Source organism: Crocuta crocuta, unplaced genomic scaffold (genome assembly GCF_008692635.1).
Source record: "Crocuta crocuta isolate KB4526 unplaced genomic scaffold, BGI_CrCroc_1.0 scaffold48, whole genome shotgun sequence".
In the NCBI taxonomy this organism is placed as follows: Eukaryota; Metazoa; Chordata; class Mammalia; order Carnivora; family Hyaenidae; genus Crocuta; species Crocuta crocuta.
In genome coordinates, this window is record NW_027533089.1 from 8,687,327 (window position 1) to 8,707,424 (window position 20,098).

The window sequence follows — 20,098 nt, forward strand, 5'->3', positions numbered from 1 at the left end:
TTCTCTAATGCCAACCGGTGTCCAACAATATAATTCAATTCTGACAGTAACTACCCAGACTTAGCACAGATTCCACAAACAGATTCAATCCTACAAGATTGTTCCCACTTCAGATGCCAGCAGCAAATATAGCACTCGGGCTACCCAGACTTTTGTCCAACCGACGACAAATTCAGGTGTCCTCATAACAACCCCCTAGGTTCAATTATTCACTAGAACGACTCACAGAATTCAGGAAAGTTGTCTATTTACAATTACAGCATTATAATAAAGAATGCAACTCAGGAACAGCCAAACAGGAGAGGTGCATAAGGGGAGGTATGGGAGGGATGGTGGCTGGAGCCTCCATACCCTCTCCACGTGCACTACCTGCCCAGCACGTTGATGTGCTCGCCAACTTGGAAGCTCCCTGAATCTCCTTCAAGAGTTTCTATAACTCTGTCTCCAGCCCTGTTCTCCCTCAAGATGAAGGGCAGGACTGAAAGTTTCTGTCTTTTCCCAGGACTGGTCTTTCTGGTGACCAGCCCTCATCTTGAAGCTATCTACGGCCTCTACCTTGAGTTACCTCATTAACACAAACACATATATGGTTGAGAAAGGGGCTTGTTATGAGCAACAAAAGACATTCCTGTGACTCAGGAAATTCTAGGGGGTTTACAAGCTCTGTGCTGGGAACTGGGGACAAGACCAAGTATTATTTTGTATTCTACCATGGACCTCAACATATCTTTTTGGGGAGTGAGGGGGCCACAATCCAACCCATAACGGTGACTTTGAGCCATATACTTGACCTTGCTTTGCCTCAGCTTTTCTGTCTCATTAGGCCACTAGGAGGTATAATAAGTGAGAATTAGTTGGATTGAAAATGAAATTTGTCCATAATCCAAGGGCTTTATTTTAGCCTAGCTGAAGCTTTAATTTGCCCAACAACTATTTACCGAGCAGCACCTATATGTTTGGCTCAGCACTAGCATTTGGGAAAAGAGGGATGGAAAAGACAAACCCAAACCTGTGCTTGAAGGGCTGACGTTCTAGTGGCCATGGAACATGGGAATATTAAATAAGCAAAGATAGTGTTCTCACAAAATTAACATTTTAAAGGGAGCAAAGCCTGCTAAGTGGAGAATTTGGGAGTCTTTTCCTTGAAACCCAGATGAATCCAATAGAATGTAATGGTTTAGATCAGTGGTATTAGAACCCATATTGGAATTCCTATACCTCTGTTTAATTATCTGTGACCTTGGGCAGAAGATTCAAACTCAGTGTGCCTCAGTTTCTTTATTCACAGTAGTACCACTGGCTATCTTCTAGGGTTGTTTTCAGGATTAAATTACTTAATTAAGAGGGGCACCTGGGTGGCTCAGTCATTTAACCTGATTTTGGTTCAGGTCATGACCCCAGGATTTGTGAGTTTGAGCTCCACGTCAGGCTTTGCATTGACAGTGCAGAACTTGCTTAGGATTCTCTCTCTCCCTCTCTCTCTCTGTCCCCACCCTTGCACTCTCTCTCTCAAAATAAATAAGTAAACTTAAAAAATTATTTAATGCATGAAAAGTGCTTACAATAATGCCTGACATGGAAAGAGCATCCAATAAATGTTAGTGACTATCATAATTACTATTATCTGGTGATTGTTGAGAAAGCACATGATTAAAGTCTTTAATAAAATGTTTTCTTGGAAAACTAATGTCAACCAAGATCATCAGTCTTAGTGTTGCTGGGTCCACCCAAGAAAGTGACCTTTAGAATTAAAACATGTTGGAGGGAGTAGTTTTGTGGGAGCCTATGGGTAGCTGTGTAATGCTTATGAACTATAAATATCTATACTTCTACTTTAAGATTCAGATAAACATTCCAGATTTTATGGAACTGTGGTAAGGCAGAACTACTTATGCTTTTTCCCTGTCATTTCAAATTATTTACCTGTCCAGGGGCGCCTGGGTGGCTTAGTCGGTTAAGCGTCCGACTTTCGCTTAGGTCTTGATCTCGCGGTTCGTGGGTTCGAGCCCCGCGTCGGGCTCTGTGCTGACTGCCAGCTCAGAGCCTGGAGCCTGTTTCCGTCTGTGACTCCCTCTCTCTCTGACCCTCCCCTGCTCATGCCGTCTCTCTCTCTCTCCTAGAAATAAATAAAACATTTAAAAAAAAAATTATTTACCTGTCCTTTTTAGGGAACTATGGAACGCCACTTCCTTGGTACTTCCTTCTGCAAGAGTCCTATTGGCTTGGCGGTGAAGGTGAGTTATTTACATTTTTTTAATTTAAAAAAATCACCTTAAAGTTTGAAACTAGCTCCTTTGGTGACATCATGTAGACACATAGGCTGTGGAGGTGGCTCCTTATGTCAAGTGTGTGATTTGGGATTAGTTCAGCTATATCCTGAGGGCTCTGCCACTGTGATGCAGCATCATAGCCTCTGGGAGCCTACCTCCTGGGAGCTGCTGGGCCAGGGTGAATGGCTGAGCATTGCTAAACCCTTGTGTCCTGTACAGTTTGTGCCCAGTGGGTTAAATTGTCTAATAAAAAAAAAAAAGGCCAAACTGCTGTAGGGTACAAATGACTTTTGCAGTTCCTTAATTTAAAGCAAAGAGATCCACAGAATCATGAAGGAACCTTTGTACTGGTTATCTTTTGCCTCCCCTCCTGCTTTTTTATTCCTTTCCAAAATATAAATTAATGCATTCTCCCAAGGTAAAGGCCCATCCGGAGGCTGGGGTGGAGCTATGATCTTCAAGACATTCCCAGACTTCTCTAATATTCATCTTACTTGTGGTTGAGGAAGAGGACTAAGGAGTATTTGCCTAGAATGCATCTTAGCTAAAACTTACCTTTCCTACTAAACAGGACAGGAGGCCCAGGGGAGTTCTAGAAGTTCCATAGACTCTTTTGTGAGGTCTGAGATGGCAAGAAATTCCTGATGTGATTGCTGGGGACTTCCTTGGAGCTAGTAGTTTCTGGAAGCAAAAGAATAACTTTCCAATCTGTTGCTCACCTACCTGCACTTTACTTTGAATTATTGGGTGTAGGCCAGGATTTATTATTTAGGCACTAAGATGTTTGTTTTCTATAGGGGATTAGCCTAGGGCTCTTAGAAGGCTTGGGTGGCTTGTTTTGTTTTGTTTTCTTTGGGTAGTTCAAACAAATAGCAGTTCAACAGCTCAGTCTTTTTCTGTTGGTTTGTCTATAACTTTTAAACTTCCAACCATAATAAAGTTATAATCCATTGTAAATGGGGTTTTTCAACATAGGAACATATTCCTGGAATGCTTTTAATTTCAGTGAATATCAAGACTTGTGAGCATTTTTCCCCTCTACAATTTCAGCAGATAATCTCTCTCAGAAAGAAATCTTAAGACAAATGTGCTCCTTCAAAAATGAATCACATGTATTATAGCAGCCAAATATTTTTCACCTGCTTCACAGGCTAGACTGAAGTAGATTCCTAAATGTCTCCAAAATCAGAAAAGAGCTGAGTTTTCCCACCTAATCCCCTCTTCTCACAGACAAAGAAATGGAGCCCAAGAGGACCAGTGTCTTGCCCAAGTTCCTGCTGGTCACTTGGGACAAAATCTGGAACTGGGATACACATTTCCTGGCAGGGCACTCACCGGGTTACTAAACTATGTAGAAGATCCCCCCCTGCTATTTTGCTTCATGTTAGTGTAGTAGAATAGCTAGTAAAGTGATCAAAGGAATTGTGGGCAGTCGATCTGAAAATCTTCCAGGAAGCAGAAGTAGAAGCGCCAGCAGTGGCAGGTCCCGACCAGGCAGCCCCATCACTGCTGCTCCACCCACTGGCTGCAGGTCTACAGAGGGTCACCAGGACCCACAGAGGCCCCGGTTGGCTGCTGCATTAAAAAAAACTCCCCCTGCCCACATCTGTGCTCCTGAAACCAGAGCCTTTAGATGCTTGGCGGCAGTGGCTTCCTCCTGCCACTGCTTTCCTCTCTGGCCGGCTCGCTCTTCTGCTTGCTTCTCTTCCCCTTCCAGGATGTCCTGCTGTCCTTTTAACCAAATGCCATGTTTACCAAAAAAAAAAAAAAAAAAGAAACAAACAAAAACCCCTCTGTGTGTGTTTACACCATACTTCACAATTTGTTGTTTTTTAAAAATGTTTATTCATTTTTGAGAGACAGAGACAGGGTGCAAGCAGGGGAGGGGCAGAGAGAGGGAGACACAGAATCTGAATCAGGATCCAGCCTCTGAGCTTCCAGCACAGAATCTGATTTGGGACTCGAACCATGAACTCAACATCATGACCTGAACCAAAGTTGGACTAACCAACTGAGCCACCCGGGTGCCCCAACAATTTGTATAAGCCTATCTCTCAACCAGGTCCAACTCTGGTGTTAGTCCCAAAAGACTTGAATGCCCATAAAAATGCCTAAGTAAGTTATTTCTCAATCTGTAATTTAAGCTGGCTATTCGTTATATCACTTTGAATGGGCTCCTCTAAGGTTCACCATGACTTTGACATGTTTTTGATTGGAGCAAGAAGTACTGTTGGTAAGGTAAAGAAAATTAACCCATTGCAAACTCAGTCCTGGTTTTGTGAAATTTTTTTGAATTACAATTGCTGACATTGTGGGTCCCTGCTGGCATGTTAAGAGGATGAGGTAAAACACCTGTTACAAAACACCCTCTGGGCTTGGCAAAGATTGACAGTCCAGCCAGCCGGGCCTCCCAGCCATTTTGAGAACTTTACAGGCCCACAGGTCCCTGGGAATGCTGACTTGGCCTTCTGAGGGAACTGTTTTCAGCTCTGGTAGGAAACTCTGCAGCCCCTTCCTTCTCCCCTCCTTTTCCTGCCTTTACTGATTGTTAGCTCTCACCAGGAATAACAGTGGCTTCTGGTTGGTGCAGGCTGTTCAACCAGAGAAGAAAGGGCCCTGGAAAAGACAGAACCTATAACAGAGGAAATGGAAGATCCGGAACACCCAGAAGGGACACATGGTAAAAACCTCAATAAAGGACAGAGAACATAGGAAAGGGAAAGGCTCAGACTACTGTAAAAGGCCAGAGGAAAACCCTTTATGACTGGGCTGAAGTAGAACCCAGGAAACTCACTCTGTGGTGACAAGGGTTAAAACCTGATAGCTTCTCAAGGGTCAAGCTGCACGTGTGTGGGATGAATGGTCCAGCCAGACATTAACGCATATTTCCTGGAGAAAGCAAATCCCAAGTATGTGCTGTGTTTGTGCCCTTGTTAGGCAAATCCCAAGTGAGTTGCACAAATGTGCTGACTTCCGAGGATTTAGCAAGAACAATAACTTGGGTCACTGGGACTTAAAGCGGATATGAGCTATAAGGAAAGACAAAAATAAATGCTTCTGTGCACAGGAGGAAGGAGTCTAGTGGAGCTGACTACACTTCATTTGTGGTTTACAAATCTAGGAGTCCATTCATTCAGACCATCAAAAGCCTTTCCTGACCGTGGCAGTTACCTAATAATTCCTGAGCTGATGAATTAGGTTTGCAACTATTCCCTGGCTTTGCCTTCTTTACCTTCTCTTTTAAACCAGTTATGTACTTCTCCCCATGCTCTCCATTCCCTAAGCGTATACACTTCTCTGTGAATGCTAAAATGCTCTTGCTGTCCTCACCTTGGGTTCAGAGAAGCAACGTAGCCTCTGGACTTTGCCTGCCACTGTGTGAAAAGGTCTGGCCTTCAGCCCACTGGCCCACCCCGTGTGCTATTTCACAAAGCTGAGGACAATGACGCATGGCTTATCAGAGAGCTGGTCTGCAGTCAATAGTGCCTCTGGGAAGGCCCTCTTCCCAGAGTTGAATTCCAGGGCCAAAATCGGGGGGCTGGGGCCTGGTCCTATCTTATTTTTAGTAGACACAAGGAGGCACACATAGTAGAAGCATTGGGATGTTGTTCTGCAGGGGAGTCAGTGCTCAGAACTATAATTGTTAACAAAGTAGGTGGTGCTGTATAGGGTGAACTAAAGCAGAGAATGGCTGGAGGTTGGGAGAAGTGGATACCATAGTATCGAGGGTCTGCACCGGAAGGGCATTGGGGTAGATGAGTGGAGGGGCAGAGTTTGAGGGGCAGTGATGAGGAGGAGTGGACTATATCCTGGGGCGCCTGGTTGGCTCAGTCAGTTAAGCATCTGACTTTGGCTCAGGTCATGGTCTTACAGTTCCTGAGTTCAAGCTCTGTGCTGGACTCTGTGCTGACAGCTCAGAGCCTGGAGCCTGCTTCAGATTCTGTGTCTCCCCCTCTCTCTGCCTCTCCCTTGCTCACACTCTTTCTCTGTTAAAAATAAATAAACATTAAAAAAAAAGTAGACTGTACCCAGTAACTGAGAAACTATGAAGTATGAGGGCAAGAAAGCTGCTGTTGGGCAAAGTTACTACACAGGCTTGCGCCAGGGTAACTAGGAGAGGGGCGTTACGGGACTGGACACGGCAGAGTCTGAAGGAAAGTTACATTTTGGGAGGAAGATAAGGAGCCTGAGCTGCTACCAGAAACTCATGAGGAGATGTCTCTACAGACTTGGAAATGACAGCCTGGGCTGAAGTTTGAGCTTAGGACTAACTCTCCATATAGACAGTGAGTGAACCCTGGGTTCAAATGTCAGCCCTGCTATTCATGACCTGTGTGACCTTGATTGGATATTTGATGTCTCTCTGTCGTAGGTTTCCCTGTCTATAAAAATGGGCATAATAACATCTATCCCCACAGAGCTGTTATAAGGGTAAAATGAGGTGATCCATATAGAGTATTTGAAACAATGCCTGGTATGCAGTAACTGCTCAATAAATGTTAGGGACTATGATTGCCATTGTTATTCTCTAGTCATCCTTAAAAAGGTTACAACTAAAGCCATGGGGAGAAAAGACAGTGGTCTGGAGAAAGAACCTTGGGGAGTGAATACATTAAGGCATTAAACTTATATCATGTTCATTTTTTTCCTCCAAGACTCCTTCTTTGAACGAGAGCTTCCAGGCTTGGTTCCTGGGGTGTGTGTGAAAAATCTGGTAAAGATTTTTGAGCCCTACGGCAGGCCAGCCGTGGACCGTCTTAACATTACCTTCTACGAGAACCAGATCACTGCGTTCCTTGGTCACAATGGAGCAGGGAAAACCACCACCTTGTAAGTTTTATGGTCAAAGAGCTTAGATTGCCATTCTGTCCTGTCATTTTTTGGCTCTCCTTCTGTCCCATTAGCTACTCTTTCCCATTGAGTATTAGTGATAATGAGAAAGAGTTGTCTTTCCCATTGAGTATTAGTGCAAAAATATGCCATGTATTTGTGTCCCAAGTATGTATAAAGCACACGACAGTATTTAAAGCTCACTCACATACGTTGTTTTATTTGATCCTCACATGGAGTGGGAGAGGGAGGTAAAGTAAGTTTACTGCCCCTTTTGTGTGCTAGGAAAGTGGGCATCCAGAGAGTCAGAGTGACTTTCTGGGGTCTCCAACATGCAGTGCTTCAGTGAGAGCAAGATCTAGATCTTTTCAGTTGTCTCATCTATGACACTGGGAGCCTGTCCTCCCATCCCCAACCTTTGCGGCATCCCCACTCTCTGTGACAGTGAGTCATGACCATCACCACCACATACCCTTAGTCTGTAGAGAGTATGCTTATTTTCAAAGAATTTTCCTTTAGCTTTTCCTGTAAGTGGCCTGAGGTGGTCTCTGAAAATGGCTTGCTATTCACCTAACCCAGAAAGCCCCACAAAATCGTGCAAATCAAGAGGTTCAAATCTTGGTGTTCACTCTAAGAACACTAAGGTGAAACTACACAGGCCATCAAGGGTGTGCATACCCGAAAAGCCACCAAGTATCTGAAGGTTGCCACTTTGCAGAAGCAGAGCGTGCCATTCCGATGCTACAAAGGTGGAGTTGGGAGGCTGGACACAGTGTCGGTGGCCCAAAAAGAGTACGGAATGTTTACTGCACATGCTTAAAAATGCAGAGAGTAACGCTGAACTTAAAGGTTTAGGTGTAGGTTCTCTGGCCATTGAGCACATCCAGGTGATCAAAGCCCCAAGATGCAGCGTAGAACTTACAGGGTTCATGGTCAGATTAACCCATACGTGAGCTCTCCCTGCCACACTGAGATGATCCTCACTGACAAAGAGCAGATTGTTCCTAAACCAGAAGAGAAAGTTGCCCAGAAGAAAAAGATATCCCAGAACAAACTGAAGAAACAGAAACTTATGGCCCGGGAGTAAATTTTGCATAAAATAAATGCAAATAAAAGTAAAAATAGAAAAAAAAGAACAAAACAGAAAACAAACAAAAACAACAAAACAAAACAAAGAGGATTCCTTTTCCTACCTGTGAGGGTTGGTGGTAGTTCTGGAGAAAATAAAAAAGGTGTAGTCTCTAGAGGGGACTGTGGGGTAACCGGCTGGCAATTGAAGGTAAAGTTGAGGAAGATGCAAGCTCTGCATAGAAAAGACAAGAAGTTTTCTTCGCTTTTCTAAGGGACCAGAGCACCATCTGCTGAGAAGGAGACCATGGCTAGCTAAAGGTTCCCAAGGAGCGTCAGAGGCAGCCTCTCGGGGCAGGGAAACCACGTGATACACAGTCTCCAAGTCCTTTGACCTCTTACAGAGCCCCAGGAAGGAACAGCAGAGTACACCCTATGTTGGAATGTTCTCTGAGGGCGGTTCAGGGTGAATGGAATGTGGGGCTGATGCCATCATATTTGGCTCTGTTTCCCCCTAGTGGTTGATGAACAGAGATTTCAACTTCTAGGTACAAGTTCACACAACCTGAGATTGTATCTGAACTCAGGGACAGAGCTGGGCTGGGCAGCACTAAATCCACCTGATTTCTCTCCTTATTAAGGAATATGGGCAGAGAGCCCAGAGCGCCCTCCAGGACCCCAACACTTCTCAAAGGCAAACACATTACTTCATCAACTGCTGAAATGCAACTTCCCCTGGGGGTTGAAACACAAAGTTTAATAAAAATAGTAATAATACTTTTTAGTTTTGCTTTATGCTGGCATAGTTCTAAGTGTTTACAAGTATTAACTCATTTAATCTTCATAACAAACTCATGAGGTGGGCATCATTGTTTTTCATTTTACCAAAAAAAGGGCTAATGTTGATATTGGGCTTTCTGTTTTGAATCCAAAAATAGTATTGTTGGTGGTTATTTCCCTTGTCTGCCTTCAGTCATTCAATCAGCAAATACATATTGAATGCCTGGGCTCTCGTTAATGCCCTGCCCTGTGTTTTGTAATAGTAATATCAGGCACAGCATTGATAGGCACTGCACACTTTAATTGAGCCTCCATGGCACCAGGAGCGGTGATGGCTGAGCTGGGGAGGGATCTTTAGCTGTAAGTGAAGGTTCTGCAGCTGGGAATGCTGGGAACCTGTCAGTGCCTTCCTGGGGCACAAGGAATTAAGTAAAAGCAAAGAAGACTGATGTGGTAATCCACAATAGGGTTGGAGGCACATGCTGGTCCTAAAGCCTTATGGGAAACTGTTGGTCCCCACAGCTAATAATGGTTTGGGTTCAATTGAGAGTCAGTGCAGGAATCAGTATGAAGGTCATCACTGACTTTGGGGGGAGGGGGGTGGCGCCATCCCAAAGCATTCCCAAAGGCCATCTTTTCTGCCACTGACTCCTGTATTTGGTAGGTCCATCCTGACAGGTCTATTGCCACCAACATCAGGGACTGTGCTCATTGGGGGAAAGGACATTGAAACCAGCCTGGATGCAGTCCGGCAGAGTCTTGGCATGTGTCCACAGCACAACATCCTGTTCCACCAGTAAGTAGAACAGAAATTGAGATCATCCCCATGCCTTCCTCGCCTCTGCCCCCCAACACACATGTTTTCTAGAGCTGAACTCAAGGATACCTGTTCTGGGGGCAGCAGGCAGTGTTCTTGTTTGGTTTCCCCATGTTCAAGGTCCTTTGTCCTTCTTACTACAAGAGGTATCCCTCAGAAAGTGAGGCTATGCCTCTGGCACTGGGAGCTGAGGCTGACCCCCTCAGAAGAGTACTTTCCCCTGCTCTCTGATAGGGTGGTCCATCTGGGGTTCCTAGTTCAGCCCTGAAATATTCCCTCCCAGGGACTGGAAGAGAAGACCATTGTTCCTTTTTCTCTCTTAAGCCAGGTACTAAAAACTGACTTTTCAGGAGGCTTTTCAACCTGCTTCCCCCCACCACCAGACTTTTATTTATCATTTTAAAAGTTATGTTGTAATTAGAGAGAGGAAGGAAAGAAACAAATAGAATGGGGCACCTGGGTAGCTCAGTCATTTAAGCATCTGACTTCGGCTCAGGTCATGATCTCACGGCTTGTGGTTTGAACCCCACGTTGGGCTCTGTGCTGACAGCTCAGATGCTGGAGCCTGTTTCAGATTCTGTTTCCCTGTCTTCTCTGCACTCTCCCTGCTTGCATTCTGTCTCTGCCTCTCTCAAAAATAAACAAACATTTAAAAAATTTTTTTAAAAAGAAGAAAATGGAAGTCACCTGTAATTTCACCGTCCCGGAAATAAATACTGTTAATGCCTTGGTGTATGATTTTGCAGAACTTCCCCTATGCAAGTATATATAATTTTTTCTTAATTATAAAGGAGAGTAAAACTCTGCATACAAGTTAGTAACCTGCCATTTTTTAATGCAGTTGGGTTTGTTTTTCACTCAGGATATCACGAACATCTTTTCATCTGTAAAATAATTTTTTGTTTATATACTATACTGTGGTATAAATGTGCCATCCTCTCTTTTTATTTAGCATGGTCTTTTGTTTCATTTTTTGTATTATAAATAGCACCGCAATGATCATCTTTATTGCTAAAACTTTGTGCTCATCCTTAATTCTTTCTAAAAAGTAAATCGTTAGAGGTGAAATTGCTGAGCCCATTGCCTTTCTCATTACCCTGTCCCCATAGCCTCACAGTGGCTGAGCACATCCTGTTCTATGCCCAGCTGAAAGGGAAGTCCCGGGAGGAGGCCCAGCTGGAGATGGAAGCCATGTTGGAGGACACAGGCCTCCACCACAAGAGGAACGAAGAAGCTCAGGATCTATCAGGTGCTCGGGATTGGAAAAAGACAGGACTACAGATGGCACATCCATTGTCTTCCAGGACACGCAGCCCTGGCAGAGGGGGAGGCTTATAACAGACCTCCTAAGAGATGGAACACTTTTATAAAGTTATTCTGTGCACTTAAGAGCACGCCACCTCTGGATCATTTACCCCATGGAACCCTATCTTAGAGCACCCTGAGCTGTATTGGTTCTGATGTTTATGTGTTTGAACTAAAATGTGAGAACAACCTTCAAATGGTCTTTTTTTTTTAATTTAATGTTTATTTATTTTGAGAGAGAGAGCAGGGGAGGGACGGAGAGAGAGGGAGACTCAGAATCCAAAGCAGGCTCCAGGCTCTGAGCTGTTAGCACAAAGCCAGATGTGGGGCTTGAACTCATGAACCATGAGATCATGACCTGAGCTGAAGTTGGAAGCTTAACCAGCTGAGCCACCCAGATGCCCCAAACCTTCAAATGGTCTTATCCACTTGTGATTTTCTTGCCTTTTCTGCATTTAAAAAATGCAGGTTTGAACTGGGTTCACTAGGTTTGAACACCGTATAAACATCTAAGGAGGCAGCGTCAAGCTGCAGCTGATCTTAAGGTAGATCAGCTTATGCCCCACCCCCCTTATGCCACAGCCCTGGGCCTATCTCTTCCCATTGCCCACAGCCCTCATGAACCTGTTGCCTTGTGCCTACCTCTAGGTGGCATGCAGAGGAAGTTGTCTGTTGCCATTGCCTTCGTGGGAGGTGCCAAGGTGGTTATTCTGGATGAGCCTACCTCTGGGGTAGACCCCTACTCGAGACGCTCAATTTGGGACCTGCTTCTGAAGTACCGCTCAGGTAACGGCCACTGCTCGGTGCCCTGTGTCTTCACTGAAGCTCTGTTTGTGATCCCCGCTCTCATTCCTGGCGCTCTGTACCTGAGTCTAGTTAACAGTCATAACGACACTCTGATGGGGCTTTAGCAGTCACTCAGGAAAATCTAAGTTCCAGTGGAAACCTCCTGAAATTTTTACACAGGCATAAACAGAAAGTCACTGATGGAGCAGCCTACCTACCAAAATATTCTAAAAGGTTCTCTCAACCTATAGCTCTTCTGTCTGGAACAATGCATGCAGCTCCATGCAAAATTCCTCTTTGACTAAGAAGACCCAGGTCACATGCAGACATCCCAGGGAACTCCATAGCTGTCACATGATCACTCGAGACCAGGTGTGAGGGTGGCCTGCAGGCGTTCAGTGCTCCAGAGGACTACTGAAGATAGCAGGGCAGTGTCTCAAAATGGGACCTTCCTTCCTGTATCCCAGCACCTTCCAACCAGAGGGTACAGTTCCAGAAAGACCGCAGACGGAGCTCACAGTGCCCATGAACATGATGGCATAGCTCAATCCCATGGTCAATTTGCCGTCCTGGAATCCTTGTTACTGTTTTCTTTTAATGACCTCTCCCATTGGCTTCAAAGCATGTGTGTGTTCTTTGCAAGGATTATAAGTGCAATGCTTAATGCTCCAGAGAATATGCATATGGAACTCAGTAGATGCCAACTACTATAGTATATATGTCCCATACGTGGTGACTGATTGAATCAGGTCCAATGCCAGATGAAGAGATACTGTATGTGACAGTGCTTTACAACATGTAGGATGCTATAAAGTGTCAACTGTTGTCACTGTTGTTCCAGCATTCTGGACTTTGCCACAGAACACTTGTTTTTATTTATCAACTTCCCATTCTTATGCCACGTAACAGGGAGGTTACTCTACATCCTCTCCCATCCAGCCTTGCCCAGGCCCACCTGGTGATCCCCCTGACCTCTACCCTTGCAGGCAGAACCATCATCATGTCCACTCATCACATGGATGAGGCTGACCTCCTCGGGGACCGCATCGCCATCCTCTCCCAGGGAAGGCTCTATTGCTCAGGCACCCCACTCTTCCTGAAGAACTGCTTTGGCACAGGCTTCTACTTAACTTTGGTGCGCAAGATGAAGAACATCCAGAGCCAAAGAACAGGCCGTGAGGTACGCGTCTGCCCGGGGAAAGAGTCCGTTTCGGGCGGGCAGAGATGCACAGTGTGGTGCTGCCATGCCAGACATCTCTACCCAAATCGGGCTCTAGCGGTCACAGCCAACCTCTTTGTTTCCAAGACTATCTGCAGATTTTGATAAATGGACATTCCGAACACTTCTACAGAGATCCTTTACCCCAAATGAAACAAGTAGTTCTAAACAACCCGAGGTTATATTGTACTCCAGAATCCTACGCTATGAGCATGGTATGCTGCAACGTAGAAGAGTCCTGTCTACAAGGTTACACGATTTGAGGGAGAGTGGGTATTTAAGCTTCCTGTTTTTCATTCTGACATTTATGTTCCCTAATTAAACCCAAAATCCACCGGTAAATGAAAGCCAAGAAAAGGCTTTCTTGGGAACTATAACCTGAAAATGATGAAGCCAAACAATACCAATTAGCAGAGACCCCTCCACATGTCAGGAGACAAGGTTCAGGTCTGGGTAGCAAGGTGGACAAACTGTCATCCCAGGTAAATTCCTTAATTTCTCATCACCGTTGGTTTCTTTGCATGCAGAAAATGAAACTGGTTATCTCTGCTTCTGCTTGTCAGGGATGTGGTGAAGACAAATGCGTTATGAAAGCATCGTGAATATGCTCTGGACTCCTTGAGGATAGGCACTGCTCACATTTGAGTTGTCCTGATTATTATTTTGTAGCTTACCTATGCCACTGGCCCCTGTGGTGTACATGTCCCTGCCTCTAGACTTTCCTGTATGAGGTGGATTTCCACGGCCCCGCGTGCATCCAGGGGGAGGGAGGAGCACAGCATCTCACACAGGCAGACCTGCAGCTGTTGTATTATAATGACAAGCCAAAGGTACTTTGAGGTTGTGTTACTCTCTGTGCCTGACTCACACACTGACCAGGATAAAATCAAATTGCCACACCCTCAGAATGCTCACATGAAGCAATACGTTCAAGTGGTAACAAAAAAAATCTGTGGACCACTTGTGGTGGCCAGAAACAAATGAGGCATGGTGGTGACAGCAGTCGGCATCGGGGAGATGTTATCCTTCAAGTGACTGAACCCTGTCTGTTGTAGGGGACCTGCAGCTGTGCATCTCAGGGTTTCTCCACCAGGTGTCCAGCCCACATAGACGAGATAAGTCCGGAACAAGTCTTGGATGGTAAGGAGCGGAGCAGGCTGTATCTTGGTTCTTGTCTGGCGATCCTCTCTGGGTGTTGTTGGGTGTGTCCTAGGTTTTAATGGGAGCAAGGAGAACACTCTTTGTACTTCTCAAGCCTGTGCTCATGCACTTGCTCATCTTTTTCTTTGGCCTCCCTTCTCCATTCCCAGAGGAATTTGAAAAGTCCTGGGCCTAAGGGCCTCCTCCCTTAAATGAGGAATACAGTCTTTGTTCACTCCTTGCCCTGGCCCATGTTAAGTCTCCCTTCCTGGGTCCTTCTGCCCTGGCTGCAAGTTGCATACTTAGTGTCTGAGAAGGGCTTCTCTAGGTGCCAGATGGCGCCCTCTGGTGAAGCCATGGTACACAGAGTCTCATAGTGAACTATTCCAGAGAGTCGGATTGCATGGACCAGATGCCGAGTTACACATCCCTGTTACACTCCTGACCTTCCCCTCAGTGCCCCAACTTCCTAGCAGTTCTCCCTTGAGTTAGGATTCATTAACACTCACCAGGGGTGCCCCCACCTCCAGGGGTGCCCCCACCTCCAGGGAGAGGCAGAAGAGAGGCTCTCACTGTAAGCACTCACCTCACAGGATCTGACCTTGAGGACCCAGAGTGTTTGCTCACATCTCTTGCTGTTTTCCATGAAGGCCCACTTCCATCCATCCTATGGGGTGTCTTTGCAAATGGACTCCTACATACCCCATATCCCAAATTGGGGGCAAAATTCAACCTGTGAACTGACCCATGTTGATAACAGGTGGGGATAGGGGAGTCTGCTTATCAAAGAAAAAAACAAGTTTTATTTTTTGCTCAATTTTTTTCTAAATCTGAGAAATTTACTGACTAAAATCTGGCGAAACAAGAAAAGTAGACACGGTTTATATTCTATGCTTGAAAGTGGAGGGAAAATGTCCAGGTTTGCTTCACATTCCCTCTCTCGCCTACTCTGCACTGACAGGATTTGCAGTGAACTTGAACACGTCCTTTCAGGATGACAGCTCTGTGTTTTTCCCTTGCCTGCCTACTGTGAGTCTCCCCCTGCTTTCTGAAGATTCATTCCAGGAGGAATCTTGGTCAAGACATTGATAGTTTAAAAACAAAACAAAACAGTGCGGGGCTCCTGTGTGGCTCAGTCAGTTAAGCGTCTGATTTCGGCTCTGGTCATGATCTCACAGTTCATGGGTTCTAACCCTGCGTTGGGCTCTGTGCTGACAGCTAGCTCAGAGCCTGGAGCCTGCTTCAGATTCTGTGTCTCCCTCTCTCTGACCCTCCCCTGCTCACACTGTCTCTCTCTCTTCTCAGAAATAAATAAAACATTTAAACAAACAAACAAACCCAGTGCAGTGGTGCAGCAAAATCAAGTTAGAAACAGGGACTCCTGGCTGCAGTAATTTTTTTTATATTCCTTTATTTCTAAATAAAGGTTTATTTTTTGACTAGAAGAGGAATGCTGTGAATGGTAGGAAGTGCAGTAAGTTGTTACACCCCAAGTAAGAGGAAGATCATTCTATTCCCTGGTTAGCTCCTTGAAGGAGGACCCACAACTGAGCACCACACACAGTCACCAACCTCTCTCTGCCAGGCGCTGGGAGCCCTGCTGCCCTCCAGGACTACCTCTGGAAAGCTGACACACATGACTAAGACACAATTCCTGGGAATCCAGCAGCTTCGGCTTGATTTCCTTCCTCAGAGAACAATGAACATGACCCCTGGAGAGCTGTTAGGGCAAAGCTGCTTCCTCACGCAAGGAGCCCTCCAGCTTGTGTGAAGTCATCCCAGAGCTAAAGACAATTGAGTCTACTTTACGAATTTGACATAAATCAAGACTTCCAGTCCAGGTAGCCAGAAGGACATGGGTTGAAAGCCATGAAATCCTTCCACGTGAGTCATTGTTAGAACAAAGAAAGCAAAGAACCCACTGGGTGACCCTCAGTGAGAGGACTGGTTTCAGAAGTGCATGAGAGCTGGGCTCTGAGTCCCTATACCGCTTCTCCCTTTCACCTGCCTCTCAAGAGAATAGGGAACTGTCTCTTCACATATATGCTTTGGATTTTTTAAATTAGATTTTGGATGTTAAAGTAATACATGCTTCTGCATAAAATTCAATTCCGACTGTACGAGGGTGTCAGGGAAATACTTGTCACTGGATGCTTCCTCATGCCCCGTGTTGCGCACACCACCCTCCTTCCCCCCAACCCCAGCCTGACTCCACAGCTTCTTGACCCCCTTCTGCATTTCCTGAGATGAGGGTGTTACAATTTGTTGGGTTGTTTGTTCATTTGAGGAGGCAGGTGCAGTTCAAAGGGAAATGGCACATTTCTTCAAAAAGTTAGACCATGCATGGTTGTGCAATTTAGGAAGGAGAGTTCTCACCCAGTTTGGTCACCAGTTCCAGGTATACATCTTATGCAAGTCACTTGTAGCTTGGACCAGACCAGACCCGGAAAGTGAAAGCAGCTTTGACTTAACCTTCAGGCTTGTGGTGAATAAGAATGAACAATAACAATAAGAGCTTTCTTACTTGACGTGATGTTCATGATAACAATAGCAGCTAATACTTACCTAGGCACTAGGTACACCATTCTAAGTGTTTTATGTATATGAACTCACCCAGTCCTCATAAATAATAGTAAAGTGGGTGGCTGCCATTTTTTTCCCTTTGCACGGATGAAGAAACTAGGGTACGACGTTCCTGATGTTACATAGCTTGTAAGGGACAGACCATTTGATTGAAAAAAGGAGAAAACTGGGAGGGGTTGTTACATGACCTCCTCCAAGTTTGCCCAGCTAGTTAATGGGGAGTGCTTTTGCTTACATCTCCCTCCCTCTCAGTGCCCTTCACTGGGCCAACTAGGCTAAAACTCGATGGGCTGGAGCATCTGTCCTCTGCGAGGGTCATGACTGCAGAATGAAGTGCCCCTTCCCCAAATGGGAAGAAAGGGATGTAAGCAAGCTCACAGTCTCCCAGGTTCTGGGAAACAGAGTTGCTAGCAGTCTCTTTTCCTGTCCTAGGGGATGTGAATGAGCTGACAGATATGGTACAGCACCATGTTCCAGAGGCAAAGCTGGTGGAATGCATTGGTCAAGAACTTATCTTCCTTCTCCCAAATAAGAATTTCAAGCAGAGAGCATATGCCAGCCTTTTCAGAGAGCTCGAGGAGACACTGGCCGACCTGGGGCTCAGCAGTTTTGGAATTTCTGACACTCCCCTGGAAGAGGTAAGGGCAGAGATTCTAGATGGTTCCTGTCAGGTAGAAAAAAAAGGTGGCTCTTTGCAAAAGTCTAACACTAGGGGACGTTTTATAAAGGCAGAAAGCCATAATTCCCCACCCAAGCATAGCAACTATCTTCATTTTGGACTCACTTCCTCATACCTTTGTCCATACAGAGACATGTTTTACGTAGTTGTGGTCACTGTGTGCATACACTTTTATGTTTATAGAAGACTGTGTTCTTAGATAAATTGTAATGTATTTTCTTTCCATTATGAAGCAGTACTCAACAAAGTTGAGCTTGGGTCAGACTTTTTTCTGAGAATGGAATGCCTAATCCAAATTTTCTCTTTTTTCCTTCTTGACAGATTTTTTTGAAGGTCACAGAAGATTCTGATTCAGGCCCCCTGTTTGCTGGTATGGTCCCAGAGTGTATAGCTTGTTTCCTCTCCACACTCCCCAAGCTCTATATTGAAAATCTAAGGAAAAACTCATGAAAAAACAAAGCAGACAAATACTCCTCCATAGTGTTTATCTGAGCCCCAAACAACACACATTTTGCATTCTTAGCACCTTTAAATGACAAATAGGATTAGGTCTGGGTGGAAAGACTCTAGATGAATCGGGATCCTTATGGAGGTCGGCTTGGGAGCTTCACCACCCCCAAGTTTCTCATCCCACTTTCTGGTCTCCTGTACCTGCCATCATTCTCATCTGCTCCTCGTATCTCCACCAGGTCTCTGATTCACTCCTGTCTGCATGAGTAAGAGCCCATAGAGTCCCTAGAGATAATGTGCCATCTGGGATCTTCTGTCCTTTTTGAGATAGAAAATTATTCTGAGCCTTCATTTAGTGCCCTTTGGAACTTTGAAACTGTGGGGACCATAATTTCTGTAAATTTGGGGGTCTGTCTTCTACATGTATGAGCCTGGACACCAGCTAGCTCCTTCTGTTATTTCTACCAAAACCCCATAGCCACACAAAGTATTCATGAGTGCATTTTACTGTGGAGGGTAGAGGACAGGGAGATAGACACGCAGGAGGGATTATATACTCAGCACAGGCTGCTCCTGATAGATGAATAGGCGTCTGTCCACACTGATAAAATCCTCAATATGGCTTCTCTCCCTCCATTCTGTTTTCCTCTCTCCTGCTCATGGGCAAAGAGCGGCCATTCTCCTTTGCTGTCTTGGGCTCCCGTGGTTGGCTTCCTCTCTCTACCCAGTGTAGCATATCACAGTATTTTCCTGGGCAAAGACATTTCCTCCCTGTGAAGTTTTTGATGCCAACTAGTAAGATAATACAGTTTTCATCTTGGTTCATAAGTGATCCCAGAAGTCTGTGTATCAGCTATGCCTAGAACTACCAGTGGTCAAATATGCCAGCCCAAATGTACTCCCTGACCCAGGTAGGTCATATGGCAACCAGAAGAGGTGGGCATCCTGGCAGAGTGGGGAGGGCAAGCAGTCCTCCGGAGAGGGTGGGAGCAGCTCACCACAGGGCCCAGGTTTTCTTTCCAGCTTTGCAGATGCAGAAATTGAATTCTCCCAGGTCACCCAAAGGCAAAGACTTACATTAACCAAGACCAGAATGAAAATATGTGAATTTACATCAGAAGCTGTGATGGATTCAAGAGTTGGGGCCTTTTATCTAACTGAATACTCCTTAATAATTAGGTCTCCTCAGGGGAATAAATTACACATCAGAAGACTGGTCAGCCTGAGCATAGCATAGGATGTTCCAATGAGACATGCAGGGGTAGAGGTTAAGAGTGTAATTTCTAGAATAAGGCAGATTTCCATAATTTGCTAACTGAGGGGCTTTGGATAAATAACTTAGGCTCTTTTTATCTCAGTTTCCTTATCTGCAAGATGGGATATTGCAAAAATAACAATATCTACCTTTTAGGATTGTTGAGAGAATTAAATGAGTTAATACCTGCCAAGTTTTAACACAATATGTGATTTCTGATTAAGATTTAGCAACTTTCATCTCAACATTTAAAAATCATCTTTTACCTCAAACTTGTTTAGCCCTTTATACTTCAGGGAGCACTTAACATCCATTGTTTCGATGGTTATTATAATCTTGTGAGGATGCTAAGGTACAGATTGGCCCCATTTGGGGGAAACTGGGCTCACGCAGATTGGATGACTTGCCTTCAAGTCACACAGCCTTCTGAGTCGTCTTCTCTGGTTTTAGCTCCCAATCTAGGAACCTCAATTCCACACTCTTACTGCTTCCCATTTTTAAATGGCTAAATACATGTTTTTAATTGGCTCAGTTTTAGAGGATGATATTTTCTGATCATGTCTCCAAAATCTGAAGGAACTTGTAGTTCTCCATTGGGGTCACAAGTTGCATGGTACCAAAAGGGTCAGGGCTGCTTCTGAAGGTGTGGCTCAGAGCCACTGACCACTAGAGGGCAATGGAAAGCCAAGGACAAACATGATTCTGACCAGCCTCAGCTGGTATGCTCAGCCCTGGCCTGAACAGTGGGCTCCCGTCTGGATGGGATATCAGAGAGAGCAGAGTTCATGCAATAGACATGAGGAGAGGCAGCACAAATCCCGCCAGAGGAGGGCCAACCACAGCAGAAATCCAATATGAGCCCTGATCAGGAAAAGGAGGCAGAGAACTGGGGCTCTGGTACCAGGTCATCAGTGAG

At 45.2% G+C, this 20,098-nt stretch overlaps 1 protein-coding gene across 1 annotated transcript in view; it reads left to right on the forward strand.

Moving 5' to 3' along the window:
• Window positions 1-20,098, forward strand: part of ABCA4 (ATP binding cassette subfamily A member 4) — a 141,501-nt gene that overhangs the window by 66,734 nt on the left and 54,669 nt on the right. Inside the window, exons 17-26 of the mRNA XM_077746118.1 lie at window positions 2,169-2,234; window positions 4,861-4,950; window positions 6,926-7,100; window positions 9,613-9,744; window positions 10,875-11,014; window positions 11,719-11,856; window positions 12,843-13,036; window positions 14,131-14,215; window positions 17,231-17,436; window positions 17,799-17,847. Coding sequence (XP_077602244.1) covers window positions 2,169-2,234; window positions 4,861-4,950; window positions 6,926-7,100; window positions 9,613-9,744; window positions 10,875-11,014; window positions 11,719-11,856; window positions 12,843-13,036; window positions 14,131-14,215; window positions 17,231-17,436; window positions 17,799-17,847 — 1,275 coding nt within the window. The remainder of the gene's footprint in view (window positions 1-2,168; window positions 2,235-4,860; window positions 4,951-6,925; window positions 7,101-9,612; window positions 9,745-10,874; window positions 11,015-11,718; window positions 11,857-12,842; window positions 13,037-14,130; window positions 14,216-17,230; window positions 17,437-17,798; window positions 17,848-20,098) is intronic.